The 18432-nt window shown below is 41.8% G+C and overlaps 1 protein-coding gene across 1 annotated transcript in view; it reads left to right on the top strand.

Annotated features, from left to right (window-relative positions):
- PKHD1 (PKHD1 ciliary IPT domain containing fibrocystin/polyductin) overlaps window positions 1-18432 on the top strand; it is a 237594-nt gene that overhangs the window by 101774 nt on the left and 117388 nt on the right. The window contains exons 38-45 of the mRNA XM_039569948.1: window positions 2376-2583; window positions 3774-3919; window positions 5690-5884; window positions 6962-7087; window positions 9684-9817; window positions 14692-14804; window positions 15673-15763; window positions 16902-17036. Coding sequence (XP_039425882.1) covers window positions 2376-2583; window positions 3774-3919; window positions 5690-5884; window positions 6962-7087; window positions 9684-9817; window positions 14692-14804; window positions 15673-15763; window positions 16902-17036 — 1148 coding nt within the window. The remainder of the gene's footprint in view (window positions 1-2375; window positions 2584-3773; window positions 3920-5689; window positions 5885-6961; window positions 7088-9683; window positions 9818-14691; window positions 14805-15672; window positions 15764-16901; window positions 17037-18432) is intronic.

Raw genomic sequence — 18432 nt, 5'->3', positions numbered from 1 at the left:
GAATGTGCAGAGAAATATCCCAACCCCCCTAAATCATCAGGAAAAACCCCACCTAAAACATGAGAAAAAAGGTAAAACAAACTGTTGAATGGGGGACAGGGAGATGAGCACCGTAAGAAGAGAAAACAGGAAAAAGGAAATAAAGGAAATGGGGAAATGTTTGGATGCCTTGAATACTCTCTTAGAAGAAAAAAAACCCCAAATTGAGAACATTTTCCTTAAAAATTTTTGAGTCAGAGCTCAAAAGTAGAAAAAAGCCTGAAAAAAGCCTTTTCCATTGGAACATGTTTTGAATGCAGAATGGTGTTTCCCACTTCTCAGTGACAAGAGTTGTTGCCCAGCAGTGCTGCTGTAATGTGCATGTGACAGATGCACTCCACAGGGGTCAGCTGTGTGTCTGGACACAGATGCACGAGAACACACATTAACACAAGCACACAAATCAACACCATAAACAAAATGTCCAGAGCTGGAGAGAAATTGTGCAGTGCTCCACATGCAGATGGCTGCTGCCAGTCATTGGCTTTTATGCCAGTCCTAAAAATTCACGAGAATCACTCAGTGGAAAAAGGTAAAGGAATAAAGGTGAAGAGAGTGCTGCTGGTAAAAGAATGCACGTGGGCTGATATCAAGAGGGGTTTTTTGAGCTGTGTTGAGGATGTGGTCTTTGATGTCTGTGCCCATGAGTGGTGGAAGGTGGATTTTGGCTATGTCTGCATTAGAAAAGAGTGTGGCCCTATAGAAGCAGAACTGTAGGGTGAATGATGTAGACGCTGAAGGGTCAATGTGTTTTGGGAGCTACTGCAGAGTCATTCCAGTCTGGTTCCTTTGGCACTGACGGTGTCCTATGTGTCCTACTGCATTTCAGCTTCTGCTTTGGTTTCACAAAATCCCAGGATGGGTCAGATTGGAAAGGACCGCAGTGGGTTCACCTGGTCCAACTCCCTGCTCCAGCAGGGTCATACCAGAGCACAGGGCACAGGGCTGTGTCCAGACAGGTCTGGAATATCCCCCATGAGGGAGACTCCCCACCCTCTCTGGACAATCTGTTCAGTGCTCGGTCGCTGCACAGGAAAGTTCTTCCTCATGTCCAGTGGAACTTCCTGGGATCAGTCCCTGCCCGTTCCTCTGGTGCCATTGCTGGGCCCCGGAGCAGAGCCCGGGCCCTGCTCTGAGCCCTCCCTGCACACAGGGACACCCAGGGCTGAGGGTCCCTCTCAGCATCTCCTCTGCGGTGGAGCAGCCCCAGCTCCCTCAGCCTTCCCTGGGCAGGGAGATGCTCCAGGCCCTTCATCAACTTTGTCACCCTGTGCTGGATGTGCTCCAGGAGCTCCATGTCTCTCTTGTCCTGAGGAGCCCAGACCTGCCAGATGTGCCTCACAGGGCTGAGCTGAAGAGCAGGAGATCTGTTTGACGCATTCTAAAACAGGTTGTAATATGAACTGAAACACCTTAAGTGAAGGATGTCTGAGAGATTCTCTTAGCTGGAAGTTGAGAAATTTGAAGTTTAAGAAAATGTAACAACCCAGAAGTATCAGGTTTAGATGCCCATCATTGACACACAGCTGGTACTCACATATACCTCAATATATATGTATGCTCTTTTTTCCAAGGTAAAAGAGTATAAAGATTTGAGTTTTCCTTCTCTGATTCTGTTGTGAATTTATTGTCTTGGAGGTGCTACTTCTTATTTCCATCTTCATTAAGGAAATAGTTGGGACAATGGTGTGTATAGGTAAGGAGGATGCTGGGGTATAAGGAACAAGAAAGTGAAACAGCATATGGACAGAGAAGCTTGCTTAAAATAATTTGAAAATGATTTATTGGATGCAACCTCTACACTCAGTGATTTCTGCTGTTATTACTTTCCTGCAGTACAACCAGGGAGGACAGGAACTTGCTGTGGGCTAAAGGTAAATGTTGATCTACTGCAAGGGAGGGAAGGAAAAGTATTCTAAAGGTGGGTGTGTGAGGCACACACTCTCCCCTGATGGTGCTCAGTGTGCTGGGCCTGACTGGACCAATCTGTTCCGATGCCTGCTAGGGAAAAAAGAAATGTCGGAAGTTAAAGCAAACTTCATTAAGTGAAGAAAGGAGAGTTATAGGGCAAGGTTTTTCATTGCTGGGGCTCGTTATACACAGCTGTCATAGAATCATTGAATTGTTGAATGGTTTTGGTTGGAATGAACCTTAAAGACCACATCATACCACCCCCCTGCCATGGGAAGAGACACCTTCCATTAGACGAAGCTGCTCCAAGCCCCATCCAACCTGGCCTTGAACCAGGAGCATTCTGCTCCTGTTTGTTTGTTTGTTTGTTTGTTTTTTAAGTTTACTGACATGCTTTTTAACTTTTTTTCCCTTGTTCTTTTCAGGCTGGATGCCCAAAGTAGTTTTCACACACCTGAAATCATCAGCTAATGCTAGTGACACACAATTAGTGCTCCAGGAACCTGTTGATTGGCAGCCTGGTGATGAAATCCTTGTGGGAAGTTCAGGCCTTGGAGATGCACAGCAGTGGGAAGAACTGGCTGTTATCCAGTCCGTGAACAACACGGAGCTGCACCTTAGAACACCGCTCAGGTATCCTTTCAAGAGTCACGGGGATTTTTATAGCAGAGAGCTAAACAAGGAGAAAATTTGATCAAAGTCAGGATTTGCCATTCCCTGTGGGACATAATAACTATGTAAATCCCTTTAACAAAGGTGGCCAGTGATATTTCAGTCCCTCACTCCCCCTAAAGGTAGTGGACATTCAATCCTGGATGTTTAAATTCTATGTTTAAATTCTGTATCATGCCCTTGAACTCTGAAAACCTTTGAAGCAGAAAACATTGATGGCCAGTAAAGTGCAGTGGCATCAGTATAAGAATGGCAAAGAAATTTCCTACATAGTTAATTTCTTGAGAAAGTGCATTTTTTTTCACAAGAAATGTCTGACTTGTGTAGAAAAAAATCCTCTCTTCTTGACTGATTTTCCTAAGTAAGACACTCAAAGTGAATTTTTCCACTATGGACGTCTGCTTCCATACTTCCAGTGAGTGTTAATTTCACTGCCTTATTCTCTCTTCATCTCCTGTGCATGGAGATCTTGGACAAACTGAAAACTCTATTTCTTATCAGCTCCAGTGTTGAAACACATTATTTATCTGGAGGCAACCCAACTCCAATGCCCAGGAAGATTAACGGTATTATTTTCAGGAATGATTTGGGCTTGAGGAAAAAAGTCCTGATGGTTTTCACCCAAACATGTTTTGGGAAGAGAATTCAAAGGCTGAAATATCTTGTTGTAAATATCATATCATCATAGAGCATCCTAAATTGGAAGGGACTCACAAGAATTATCGAATCCAGTTCTTGGCCCTGCACAGGGCAATCCCAAAATCTTCACCATGTGCCTAAAAGTGTTGTCCAAATGCATTTTGAGCTCTGGCAGCCTTGGGGCTGTAACCACTTCCCTGGGGGACCTGTTCCAGTGCCACACCACCCTCTGGATGAAAAGCCTTTTCCTAATAATACAATATATTATATTATATACATAATCTAAGAAAGGTTTGAGTGCTTGTAAGACAAAAAATGAAAGCAAACATCAGACAAGGCGAAGCCTATCTAGCGCTGGATGTGCCACTGTCCCTAGTGAGAAAAGGACTGAAACCTGCTCTGAATTTGGGAGTTTATGGTCATAAGCAAAAATAACAAGAAATCATAAACCTAATTCTCTCCATCTGGCAGGTGCAGATGCTTTTGAGTCTTTATTTTTTGTCTTCTGTTAGGTATCCCCACAGCATTGGAGAGGGATGGGACAATGGCCAAGGTCTGCCTTTGAGTCCTGTGGTAGCACTGATCAGCAGAAGGGTTGTTGTTCAAGGAAATGTCACACTGGAGAGGATGTCCCACCTCAGTCAGTGTGTAAATGCAGGTGAGGTGGTCTTTTCTCACAGAAATGTACTGAGGAGGAAAACTGCTCCGTTAAAGTCCCATTGTGGCAGCATCACTGTGTATAAGAACTCTTTCTTCCTAGGATAACTTTGAGACATTCCAATGCCAGGAAGGAGATTTTGTCTCTCCAAACATTGTTTGACATTGAAGTGTGAAGTCTTGGGAGTTGAACTGCGCTTCATTGTAATATCTCGGATGTATTATTTTCACATTGTTGTTTCAAGCCATCTTGGGAAAGACCCTTTCGTTTTGCCTGAGCCTAAGGGTGTAGAAGAGAAAGTATCTTCTGAAAACATGTTTCAGTGTACATAATATATTAAATTTTTAATTGTGTTTACTATTTAGTCACTTTAAGAAGAAGGAAAAACAAAACAGCCCAATACTGTTTGTACGCTTTAGCGTAAAATACTGAGATGTTGTTTAGTGTTTAGGGATCCCAAGGAAAAAATAACAGGTGATGCATAAAGTATCACTGGTGAAAAAATGTTAAATATCTCACCTCTCCTTTAGTTTTAGCTGTATGAAATGCCATGGAGTTTGACAGGTGGATTCCTGATTTACACCATCTATTCAGGAAGCAGAATCAGACACAGTGATTATAATGTGAGGAGAGTTAGGTTATCTGTCAACCCAGGTGTAAGGTTTCCTTTAAAAAAAAATGCCTTGGGCTTTCAGACTGTGACACAAGACTTCATTTGATATCCAGCAGCCAACTGCTTATATTACTCATGGATTTATGGTCCATTTTGTGTGGAACTCATAAATATAGGCTCTGAAATGTGCTAACAGTTTGAGGTTTTTATTTGAGTTAAAGGATAGGAGGATTTCGAAGAGGAGTCACCAGAAGAGGAGTGAGCAGTGTTTTTGTGGTTAATTGACCTTCTTTAAAAGAAAAATGAGCATTACTGGGCATCAGCAGGCAGTGCTGGAATTTGAGATCCCCTCTGCTCCTCCACTGAATAAGTCTAAGTAACACATTCGGAGCCTGAATCTCCTCATACCGAAATATCACAGCCCCATTGGAAGGGCGTCTTTCAGGAATTTTACCCAGCCCTATGATTTACTTTTCTTGGATATCATGGAATCCAAGAATTGTTGGGCTGGAAGGGACCCTAAATCTCATCTCATTCCACCCCCTGCCATGGGCAGGGACACCTTCCACTATCCCAGGTTGCTCCAAGCCCCATCCAACCTGGCCTTGGACACAGGGATGGGGCAGCCACAGCTTCTCTGGGTGGCCTGTGCCAGGTCCTCACCACCCTCACAAGGAAGAATTTCTCCCTAATCTCTATTCTTGTCTTGAAACTGTGGGTAGCAACAGTTCCCCATCCATCTTCAGGGAAAGTGAGGAGAGCAGAGTTTATAAAAAACCCAAAATGCCTCATTTCAGTTTAGTTCTATACATCCATGCTTCAAGAACCTCACCTAAGGTAAATCAATGTTGAATCTCTCTTCCTCATGCATACAACTATCTAAAATTAACTCCAAGGAATGGTCCAAGACATAAAACTACAGCTTCCTGCTTGTTTTGATATATTTCCCTCCAAAATGTCCAGACTTTTAGAGAAAGAACCATGACAGTATTTCAAGGGAGCATCAAAAATATTTGCCTGTGCTGTCTTTGGGCCCATGTTTCAGATCCCTGCTGGAGGTGGAGTCTCACTGGGTCAGTGGGGAGGACTTCCCTCTGCACATCCCATGGTCCCCATGGATAAATGCCACTCACAGCTCCCACTGGATTGTGTCCTAGGTCACTCCAGGCGTCTGTACAAGAGAAGTGAGAGGCAGCTCGGCTCCCGGGACCTGGGAGCCATTGTGGTTGTGGAGGCCTTCCAGGGAGAAGCGTGTCAGCTCCAGCTGGAGGGGGTCCAATTTCGCCACGTGGGCCAAGCGTTCCGGCATCACTGCAGTGCTCTGACGGTTACTGGCAACACCTGGATGGCAGGTGAGTTGGCTGCACCAGGGGTATCCACCATCTCCTGCCCAAAGCTGGGGCAAACGCCCTCAAAACCTGCTTGACTCTTGGGTCAGTTGACAAGTTAGATTGTTAAATGTGTAAAAATAAAGTGACTCAGAGCTGCCTGGTTGCAAGAGCCAACATTTAATTTAATTGCCCAGAGGTTAAGGAACATATTAAGTTCTTTAGACTTTGTCACTGTTAAGTGCCAAATTCATCTCTGTGGATGTGGCAGTGAAGGCTCTGAAGACCGGTGGTGGTAGTGATGCCATGATAATTTTTTGCCTTTTCTTTTATACCCCTTTTATACTTCTGTACAACTTCTGTACTCTTAGTGCTTTCTGCCTACATTCTTGGACTTGTTTGTCAAGCTAGGACACTCAACATCTTAGAGGCTTCGTAGTTAGGGATCAGTGTGCCCAGACCCCAAGGTCCTCTCCAGAACACATTCTGTAAACTGAGATAGAACCATCCAGGGGAAGGCTCCTTGGGGAGGTGGGCTCACTTGAGCCTCTCATTGGGGAATTTTTGATAGATATGCTAATAAGACCTATAATGCTATACCAGATCTTTTGGGGGTGTGCATTGTGGTGTGCATGGAGGTGCATTTGACCTGAACGTAGTGCACCTAAGGATCTTTAAAATAAATACCAAGGTAAAATCCCTTTTTCCCTTCTAACTGTGTTTGACTCTTGATTTTAAGACCAGGAAAAGGCATCAGTAGGAGCAAGTTAGGTGGGCTCAAAGAATGTTTTAAAGGTGTTGGATGGATTTTCCCCCCTGCTAAGCTACACTTGCACCTCTCACAGAATCATAGAATGGCCCAGTTTGGTTTGGAAGAAACCTGAAAAACCATCTGATTCCAAATCTGTCATGGACAGGGACAACTATTTCCTGTGCCATCTTCATCACTGAGTGAGGGTCAAGGCTTCCTGGTGGCAGAAGGCAGCACTAGCCAGGGTCTGGATGATGGGAAGGTCACCATGCCTGTCTAGAGGAGGGGTATAAAATACCTTCCCTCAATCTGCAGAGCGATTTTTGCTCACAGCATCCATTTCTTTCCAGACTCTTACATCCGTGGATGTTGTGTTTTGGACTCCTTTGGCCAAGGCCTTCGTCTGACCAGGATCTCCAACCTCAGTGTGGACAACAATGTTTTCTACAACATTTCAGGCCATGGGCTTCTCCTGGGTAAGTGAAGCAGGCAAACATCTACACTAAATACAACAGCAACTTATGCTGGTTCCCATTTGCATGGAAATGCCTTTGGAGGAAAGAATGGCAGATCCTTAACTGCACTCTGAGAACTTTAATCACATCTTCTTCAATTTTTGGTGCCAGTGAATTTGGAATAAAGCTCCCATAATTCCACACACAACTCCTAGCAGCTACTTCCATTTGACCAGTTTTCTTTCTTCAGGTTAGTCTTCACTTGATATGGATCCCTTGTTTTTCAGTGGACAAAAAGTAGATTTTTTTTTTAGGGGATTGATTCATCTGTCTTTGGAAAAGTGCCATTATGCAATATTTAAGACCCCAGCTCAGTGAAGCATTTAAGAGCCTATTACCTTTAACTTCAGTCATTTGATGTCAAAGATAATGGAATTAAAGGATATGTTAAAAGTTAACCAGAGGATTTAGCACTTAAATAAATCGGAGCTCGGAGCAACAAAAATGTTAACAAAATATTTCTCCTAACTAACCATCAGGAGACTGACTTGCAGCATCTTCTGCTGGGATCTCATGTTGCCTGAATACCTAAAGATAGAGCTCGATTTTTGTTTTCAATAAGAGATGGGATAAAAATGACCAATTATGAGATAAACAGAGGGGAAAAAAAGAAAGCTTTCATTTCTGATCCTGCAGTCCCTCACACACAGCAAATCCCTGTGCTGGTTGCTCTATATAAACATAATGAGGAGTGATACATCATGATTTAAACGGGAGAGATTATAAACCCAGCGTGGTTATGCACATCTTGCAGATGAAGAGAGCTGGCTCAGAGAGATGCAAAGACTTGCCCAGGGTGATGTAGCGAAGAACCCTTGCAGCCATGGGGAAGCAGAGCAGGACCTCCAAACTGCTGGCATCCCTTGGCTCACTCATGTTGGAATCTGTGTCTGAGTTAAAGGACTCTGAGCTGAGCTGAAGTTTCAGCCTGAATACACCTCAAGATGCATTTGATGGCTTCACTGTCAGCAGCTCCAGAGGGTCTAATGGATTAATTTATATATAGCTTTTTTGCCTGTGAAGGAATATTTATTATAGCTGGCTCTTTGCAGCTCCAGAATTGGACTGGATCAGTGATTTCACCTAAAATCTTCATTTTCAGAGGGTTTGCAAGATTGCCACAAAAAGTCACTCTGGACTTAAAATTATTGACACACCAGGTCTAAGATTGGAAGGAAAAACCTCAAAAACCTGTATGGCTGTCAAAAGGACTTTTTAGGATCCTGTTCATGCTCTGGTAGTTGCACTGTTTGTAACACATGGAGCCTGGAAAGGAAATATTTTCCTAAATGGATCTTGTTCCAAAAATTGAGAAAGGCTCAAAAGACTGAAGGAAAGCTAAAAGTATTTATTGCTATTCCCAAAACCAAAGAGCACAGATTTTCTTGTGAAGTGGCTTATATTTGGGGTAGGAATGATTTTGGAAGTGATCTGTATTATGAATAGAACTTGAGCAGATGTTGTTGAAGATAAAAACTTCTGTTGGGTACAAAAAACTAAATGGAGGTAATTTGTTCCTGATGTAGGCCAGCAAGAATGGCCTATGCATAGATTCCACACAAGATTCCACTTTGAATTCTGCTTCCAAAAGAGCAGCGGTGCTGGTCATAGAATCACAGAGTCATGAAGGTTCAAAGAGATCTTCAAGGTCATTGAGTTCAACCATTAGACTAGCCCTGCCAAGCCCACCACTAAACCATGTCCCCAAGTGCCACATCTCATGTCTGAACACTTCCAGGAATGGTGACTCCACCACTTTCCTGGGCTGTTTTTTCCAATGCCTGACTGCCTTTTAGGTGAAGAAATCTTTCCTAATATCCAACCTAAACCTCCCCTGGTGCAACTTGAGGCCATTTCCCCTTATGCTCTCAATGTGTCTTTATATGGACTTGGCTTGTATGGCACTGTCCATTCTTTGCCGTTGGGCGGCCCATTTCTTTATGATGTAGTTTAAAAGGCATTTCTTTTGTTTTCTTCTTCTTTCTTCTATACTGTAACTAGATCTGGGTCACCCCACGAGTCTGAGTTGTCTGATCAATGGGTTGATTGATTTTTCCCTTTCTCTTCTCCTACTCCATTGCTTAGGGGGACAACCCCCCATTTTGTGTAGAGTTGCACCAGGTGTTTTTCAGCCTGTTTAGAAATTTTCTTACATGTAAGCAGGGCAGTCAGTGGAGACAGGAGATAAAGAAGACTTTGAATTCTAGTACTGCCAGGAGCATGCCTGTATGCGCATAGGTGAGCTACTTTCCCGCTCTGAACCATTCTGAATCTCTTTTCCCAACTGTAAATCTGCTTTAAAATACACATTTTATTTATTTTCACCAAAAACTTGCAGTGCAGAACATATGACTTTTGGTGTAGTCACATATAATACCTGGTACAGGGAAATATATGTGAATATAACGCCTGGACTTGAGTACTTTGAAATGAAAATCATGATAAGAGAGGGTTTCCAGCTATATATACGTACATTTGTGTTTATTTTTCTTTTTCTTCCTCTTTATTTTTTATGTTTTTATCTCTTTTTTTTCTTATTATTTTTTTTCTTTTAAAGGTGAGGGACTGGAAGAGGAGAACAGAGTCAGTAACAATCTAGTGATTGGCCTTTCTGGAACTGATGGTTTATCCAACATTGAGACACTGTCACCAGCAGGGATCTACATCAGGGCTCCTGCCAGCCACATCAGGGTAAGAAGTTCTGGTGTAAGACATAACATTTCCTTTCTAATCAAAGATATCAGAAAGACACAGAGCTTCATTTATCTGGGAGAGCACATACACGAAATTTGTTTCTTGGCTGAGCTGTCAGAACCTGTGCTTGTGATGGGATATTGAAACAAGTGCATATTACAAAATAAATTATGTTCCTGGGTAAATTTATTACTGAGAATTTTGCTGTGTTTGAGTGGAATGGAATATTACAGTGAGATAATTCATCCTGAGATACTTTAAAATGTTGTTTTATTTTATGATACTTACGGATTCAGAAAACTTGGAAAAAGTTTCATCTCAGCTCCTGTAGAATTTCTGCCATTATTAAAACACCCCTCAATTTTAATGGACTAACTACAAAACCACCAAAATTCAGCAACATAAATTACACCCCTGTCTGGACTTAAAATCTCATTGAACATACAGTTGAAAATTTGCATTCCAGGGTAAGAGAGAGAATGTGTTCCCTGTGCGATGAAAATGACATTGATTTTAAAAGAAATGAAGCTTCTCTATTCTAAGTGGTAATAAACCACCAGGTTTTTAAAGAGCTAACAGCTTAAAAGCCTCTCATCAAAAAGCTGAGCTCAGAAAAAATACTTTTATTCACTAATTCTCTGATGCTTTCTCTTAGTTCATACTCTTTTTTGATCTTACATTTCAGAATAAAGAGCCACTTTTATGTGTTTCTTGGAAAAAAATATGATTTTCATCAACTTCAAACCATTTTTCCTTCCCAACTTTTTTAAGGAATTACATTGAAACTGACCTTTCTTACCACACTTTCAGTAGTGAAAAATGCATATTTTCATTAAAAAAATAATCCTAACCTGTTCTACTGTTAACCCCCAGTAACCAAACCAATTACTGTTTGTGAAGACCTAATCACCCCCAGGGCTTCTGCTCCATGAGGAAAGATTTGCACCTAAATTTGAAGGTGAAAAAGAGACCAACGCATTTCCTATGTTATTATGAAGAGAGTAGAAGTGAGGAAGGAGGAGAGAACTTTTCTGCAATTCCCTCAAGGGCATATTTATCATTTCTAAGGGCATCAAATATAGTTTAAAAATATAAAAACTAGCAGGAGCATGAGAATTCCAGCTCCACTAAACACAGAGTTTTGTACTGTCATGCACTGACTTACCCTGGGGCTGTTCACTCCATCGCCAGTGGCTCAGCTTTTGAAAAGGTTTGCTGCAATTACCTCCACAGGTTCCTGGAAACTGGCTGTGCTGGGTTCTCAGCACATTTACTTATCCCTCTTCGTTCACATGAGTCTACAGATACAAAGCTGCATCTGTGGCTGTGTACCCCAATATCAGGGGGTCCGTTCTGCTCTCCAGAGATGTGCTGTTCCAGGCAGGGTAGCAGATGGGCCTCAAAGGGTTGCTGATAACTCTCACCATCTTCAGGAGTGGAATATTTGAGGTGTTGTAGTAGCAAAAGGAAAACACGAAGAAATTGCCCAGCTTAAGGTTGGTGTTAACTACACTTACTGAACAACAGGACCAAGCAGTGCTCAGGAAGACAGCAAAGCACAGGGATATTAAGAGAAAAAGTCACACTTCTCCCGAGCAAAACAGCTGCGGACTTTTTCTTAGTGCAATAACAATCACTAAATTTCCATGGTGCTGGTCCAGCACCAGCATTGTGATGTTACTGAGTTTCAGCATCTTTTATCTGATCAAATGATTTAACCTTTTTAGGTATTTATAATCCCAGTTTATTGGGGAAGTTTGAGGAATGTGATGGGAAAGACTCATCTTCCACCTGCCTGGTTCCCAGGCCAGGACATGCAATAGAAATTTTCCTAGTTTAGAATTTAATTGGTGTTTGTCAGTCTTTGTGTTTATTGGTTTTGTGGGCTTTTTGTTTATTTTCAGATTTCTGTCATTCAGTTATTGGTTTTAAACTTAGTGGCTACAATCTTTGTGGCAATGGATGCAGCTGAGACAGCCAAAGAGCTCTAGGTCCACACTGTGTAACATCTTCTGTGCAACATGGGTTAAGCCTTTCCACAGTGAGACCTGCAGTAATATTTTCATAACTACTCAATTTACTTGGGAGCCTAAATTTGCATCGGTGGCTGAAGAGCTTAAATTTCCTTGAAATTCAGTGCATTCCTAAACGGTGGAAATTGGGACAGAGCAGTCACTCAAACCGGAGCCTACAAAGAGTTTTGGAGACCCAATTCCCACTGGTTTCCATTTGACTTAAGTTCTTAAGTGCACTGGTGAATCAGGCTGTTAGATGAAATTTTATACTTGGACAGTATGAGTGCAAACTGATTATTACAAGGTTAGTATAATTTTTTTTTAACAGTGTGTAAGCCCAGGTTATCACTTTTTAGAGTCATAGAGAAGTTCACTTGCAGGCTGGTTTCTTGCCTTTTAGATGCTATCAGCACAAAGAACTGAAGATGCTCCTCTGTGATATTGGCTTTTTCCTCAGTGAAACATCCACCCTATGTCCTTGGTTTTCTTTTTGTGTGCAGGAAAAATAATTTAAAAAGTAGGTTTCTCCCTTTTTCTCTTGGCTCTCTTGGGCCTAGTGAGTTTTGGTCTTTTTGTTGTTCCAATCCATAAATATTGAATGCTCTGAAATCCCAGAGCCAGCATGCGGTGCTCATGCATAGCAACATATGGACTGGGGTTAAGAAATCCAGCAAGAACCTCCCTTTCCTTTCTTGCCTTGGTGTTGAGGACTGGGAAACAGCTCAGATGAATGAACAGGGTGGAGCTCAGCCGGTGTCTCCGTGTCAGAGGAGTGACTGATTGCCACACTGTTGGTAAATGCATTTGTTTCCCAGTGTCACCACATCCAGCCATTCTCCACAGCACCAAAGAGGTGAGGCTGCATCTGTTTGGCACCGTTTTCCCACCGTTTTATCCCTGCTGAGATCTTTCCCAAACCCTTTCCTGCAAGCTGGGCCCACACTGAAGCAGGTACATTGTGGGTGCTACCTACATCCTGCCCAGCTCTGAAACTGTGGGAGAGGTGCTGTGAACACTGTCCAAAGCTTTAATGTCGTCTTTAAGGTCAACAGTTTGAGTCCCAGCTATCTAAAAGAAATTCATGAAATATTTACACCAGCAGAATTGTACAGTTAAGAGACACTTAAACCGTCAGCCACTTGATTTTACTGACTTTCAGTGCATACCTCCAGGTATTTGGCATGCTCAGGGAGGTAATTTCTCTCTGGAATTTTGGTTGCATGGACATTCGTAATATACTGACTTCCACAAAGAATTGATTTCCACACAAAATTCCCTGCTTGCCTAAAACCCCTGCCCTCCAGCCACGAGCTGGCTGGATAAATATGCAGGGTTTTTTTTCTTATGAATCATCTGTAGAATGCATGATTGGAGTCTCAAGTAAAATATCCTGGAAATGATGTGACTGGACTGCAGAAGTGTTTTGTTAAAGAAAAAGGGTCTGTGGCTGCACTTCCAGAAAAAGCAGCAGTTTTACCAGGGGATTGAGAAAGCAGAGCTTTGGGTCTCAGTACTTTATTCCTTGACAGATGTCAGAGATCAGGACTGCAGGGAGCACACTTGGATGGGTCAGAAGAAAGTAATTGGTATATGGAGGGTTTCACCTCGAGGTCACCAGGCTCAGCTTTGATTTGGACCATCAGGGACCAAAAAGTCATTAGTATTTTAACACTGTCCGGTGACCTATGAATGGGAGTGGTGGTGTCAGACCCAATCTTAGAGAACAAGCCCTCCTTAGAGCTGCAAGAAAGGTCATCTTAGACCCCCCTTAGAGAGCCACATACCTCCAGAGAGCAATTAATTTTGTCTAAGGACAGACCAAAAGCATTGCCTTCTGCACATTCCTATGTCTGATTTTTTTTGCCTAGAAACAGAGCCTAAGTTTACTGGCCTGGACTTCAAATTTTCACACACCTAAGGCAGGTGAGAGGGATCATGCACGGGTGCACCCATGAAGACATTGCTATATGGACACCACCCAAACCCAGCTAGGCTTGGCTGCTCTCCAAATTAAGCTGGCAAGAGCAGGTTTTTTGTCCCAGAGTAGAAAAGTTCAAAACATGCTGAATACAACTCATATAACCCACTTGCTGCAGATTCTGTAAGTACCAAACTTCTAATTTTAAGGCCAGCTGGACCTTACGTCCACTTATTTTTACCTCTTGCAACACAAATAATGTAACTTAAGTGTAGAATTTATAATGCAATTTCTTTAAGAGTTATTAAATGACAATAACTTGCGGCACATCTTCCTCTGGTTATTTGCTTACGCTGTTAAAAATAATCCAAACCACATAATTTACCACAGGTGTAATAAAGTTTAATTGTTCAGTCACTGGCATATCCTGAAGAGGTTGTTCTCTGCTTTCTCTCAACTTTTAAGAGTCAAATTTTCAATGAGAATATTTCCTTATCCCATGTTTGCTTTGGGAGATAAGAGAAATATCCAGATTGAGAAGGAAATCAATAACTGATTAGTTTGTGATTTACCTTTCCTTCCTGACATTTCTTTCTTACATAGAAAGGAGTTTATAGATGTAGGTTTTCCATGCATTTTTTTCTTGCCTACTTCTTGAAGAATTGTGACAACACCATTTTTCTGCTGTTTGTCTCTATTGCTTGGCCAATCCGCCTTGTCTGGTTTAAAACCAGGCATTTTTAATACTGACCCAAGGTCAAAGGGAGAACAGGACAAGATCGGGGCCACAGAAATGACGTACCAGTCTCTACCAGTCAGTATACCAGAATTTGAATGGACTTCAGCTGGGATCTTAATTTGTGTGTTTCTTAAGTTGATTTTAATTTCCAGGAATTGGTGGTAATATTTTTTTCACAGTCCCATATTTCTCTCTACAGGGTAACACAGTGTGTGGTGCCGGGTATGGCTATTTCTTTCATCTCTCCCCCGAGGGACCATCCAAAGTGCCTCTCCTGTCCTTCAGTGAGAACACAGCTCACTCCTGCACCAGGTACTGGGGGAGTTTGTTTAAAGAGATTGTCCTTCAGCGAACGGTTGTGCCAAATATAATTGCAGTGGTGGGCAGAAAACTCCTTGTCCCTCTTTTCTGGACCTTTCTCCCCAGTTTTGCACCCTTTCAGGCCCTCATCTCTTGCAAGCAGAGTTGTCTGGAGCAGGGTAAAATGAGTGTGGAAGGTGTCCCTCCCCATGGCAGGGGGATGGAACGAGACGATCTCTAAGGTCCCTTCCAACCCAAACCATTCCGTGGTTCTGTGACATTTCATGCAACAATCGTTCCTGTAGTATCGAGGAACAGCTATTGACAAGAGCATTAGACAATACTTCCCTAAACCAGAAAGTGTATTAAAAAATGACATTGTACTGAAAATCAGTGGATAGAGTGACACGAATTTTGAGTTAATCTGGATATTAATCTGGTTTTGAAATCTCTGAGAAGGTCAAACCAAGTGCTACATTCAGGACTTCATACATTTGGGCTGTACTCCAAGATGGCTGAATCCAAGATAAAGAAAAGCCTTATCTGTCCAAATTCATGTCAGGCTTATCTGAAGGTGATGCTGGCTGAAAACTCATGACCATGGGAAGATATTTTGTAGAGAGAACCTCTCAGTTGCACTGCATACTCCTTTGTAGCCCTGATAGGTCTAACACTGAAAATACTTGAAGAGAAATTTGAAGTCATTATTAGAGGCCTAAAACAGTCCAGCAGCTTTGACTTTGGTTTTAAGAAATAACGTCTCATGCAGACAACTGTTACAAATACAAGATTTTAGATATCAAGATAATGAATAGAAAAATCAGCTCATGAGTACGTGCACTGGAAAGGAATAGTTTCCATGGCTTTCTCTCCTAAACAGGCACGGGTTGCTGGTGTACCCAGAGTATTTCCCAGAAAGTCCTGCTCAGTTCAGCAACTTCACAGCCTGGAGCTGCCGTGGGGGAGCACAGGTATGTTTGTCCCCACTGCCTTCTGTGATGTTCAGGATCTTTCCCAGTATCTTACCTCCACACTGACTTCATTTTCAAGGCTGCAAATAGGCCACAGCCACAGTAAAGCTCTTGTGCCTGTATGCATGTCTCTCATCTGGAGGCTCCTGTTTTAACGAAAGAACCAGAAACTTGATTTGTGTGAATTCTTTTTGCTGATTCAGTGTGGAATCAGTTTTCTCAGCGCTCCTTTCACCAGTAGCTGGTGTCCCATGTAATTGTCTACCATCTGTCTGCCACTATAATCACAGAATGGTTTGGGTTGGAAGGGACCTTAAAGACCATCTTGTTCCAACCCCCATGCCACGGACAGGGACACCTTCCACTAGATCAGGTTGCCAAATGAAAAACCCTCTGAGTGGATCTGAGCTGTTCATGAAGATTACAGTTGGTAGAACATCTGTTACCTTTATAGAACTGATGGTTTCCATGGGATTTTTTTTTTCATTCTTGTTAAAATTTTGTACTTTTTATTTATTTGAATTTGTCTAGCTTCATTCTCCAGCTAATGGGGGTCACTGTTAATTAATCCAATTTTAAAAAGCCACAGCACCCTTTATTATGTGATACTTTTTCCCCATACTTACAGTTTGGAGCCTGTGATCCTATTAATTCCTGTGTGATGACCTGAACAGTTTGTATGTGTTTCTCTGTAAGGAATGTTTTATAGCCTCACCCATCCCATGACTTGCCTCTGAAGGTGTCCAATTTTCAGTGTGATTTTTCAGGCTGATGTGTTCTCTTTCTGGAAGGTTATTTGTATGAAAAGAAATAAAACAAAAAGGTATTTTGCAGGTTTGTTGTTGTTTGTTTTCCCTGCCTATCTTGTAATTTTTTTGTATGTGACTGACCTAGAATAAAACAAAGAAGTTTATTTTGCTTCTTTCCCTCCAGAAACAGTCTTCTTTCTTTTAGGTGCCCCATCCTGGAAGTGTCCAAGGCCAGGTTGGATGGGGCTTGGAGCAACCTGGGATAGTGGAAGGTGTCCCTGCCCACAGCAGGGGGTTGGAACGAGATGGTCTTTAAGTTTCCTTCTAACCCAAACCATTCCATGACTTGATGATGATGATTATTATTCCTTTATTTTCCTTTTATGTAGATTTTCAGTAGCAGGAACCTTGAACTCCAGCATTTCTGGATTTCTGCTTGCAAAGACTTTGGCATTGACATTGTAGAAAGCCTGGGAAACACCTCTGTGTCTGACAGTATTTTAAATGGACACCTTGGGCAGAAGGTAAGAACTGCACGAAATATTTCAATGCTTCTTGACTTGCACAGCAAGACTTCAGTAGGAATTTGGAGAAATAAGAAAGCAACCTGGAGAACAACCCCTGCTTCATGGTAGCTTGGGAAAAACTTGGGTTTGGAAAAAAGGTTGTAAGTAAAAACAGTAGTTGTGAATAATGTAAGTAAATGGGATAGACTGTGGGTGTTGGTCTCTTCTCCCAAGTAACAAGAGACAGGAGAAGAAGGAATGGCCCCAAGTTGCACCGGGGGATGTTTAGACTGGATTTTAGGGAAAATTTCTTCACTGAAAGCGTTTTCAAACAGTGGAACAGGCTGTGCAGGGCAGTGGTGGGGTCACCATCCCTGGAGGGTTTTAAATCCCATGTAAATGTAGCACTTGGGGAAATGGGTTAGTGCTGGGCTTGGCAGTGATGGGTGAACCTGATGGTCTTATAGGTCTTTCTAACCTAAACAATTAACATTAATTTTTTTTTTTTCGAAATGTCTTTTCATTTCAACATGGAAGTTTTGAAGATTTTTTTTAAACAAATTTGAAACAAGGACTCTGCTTTTTCTGTTTTCATTAGAAAATATTAAAAGATTTCACACTATAAGGCATAATGCTGTATATTCTTTCTAAAACAACGTTGAAAAGCAAAAGCAAAATCACGAACACAAAAAGCTGAAGGATCTTAGCCAGACAAGTGCAAATTTTTTTCCTACTCATATTTTTTTTTCCAGGATTGACACGGTCTCAGAAAAGCCTTGGAATTTCACCAAACCTTTTTGGAGAAATCCTAATTTTTGTTTAGTCAAGCTTTTCTAACACAAATTCCTATACACCGTTTGCGTTTAGCACCATTTAACCAGACATGAGTGGGTTTAGTTTAGTGATTTGAGAATAATGAGGGGGAACACCAGCTTTAGTTTCTATCCTTGTTAACACTTTGGTTTCATCTGCTCTCTCTCAGCATCACTGGTCCACCTGGAATGCAGAGTGTTATTTTTTTTACTTTTTTTACTTGAGAATGAAAAATACCAACAAAATGTAATTTTATTTATGCAGTAAATATGATCTTCTTCCATTATTTCTTTAGGCAGCTGGACAAAGTCCTTTGGGTGCTACCAGGTTGTTAACAGATTAATAACATGGATAACAATGGAATTTTAGTTACAACTGGCCACAGCTGCTTGTTCATGATTTTGAGGTCTTTTTTTTTTCCCCCTGCTCAGTCTTCTATTGTTGTTTATTAAATTAATTTTCTCTCTGACTGGCAGAAAAAAGAGAGTTTTAAATGAGTTTTCTTTAGAAGCTCAAGGAAAGAAACCTCCTTAGCAGGTCCATTCTAAGTATATAGTTCAGATAAAATCCTGGCTTCACCTGTCCAACCTTTCAGTGTCCC

Source organism: Corvus cornix, chromosome 3, assembly GCF_000738735.6.
Source record: "Corvus cornix cornix isolate S_Up_H32 chromosome 3, ASM73873v5, whole genome shotgun sequence".
Classification (NCBI taxonomy): Eukaryota; Metazoa; Chordata; class Aves; order Passeriformes; family Corvidae; genus Corvus; species Corvus cornix.
Note: the sequence above shows the minus strand (reverse complement) of the source record. Positions and strands in the feature narration are given on the sequence as shown.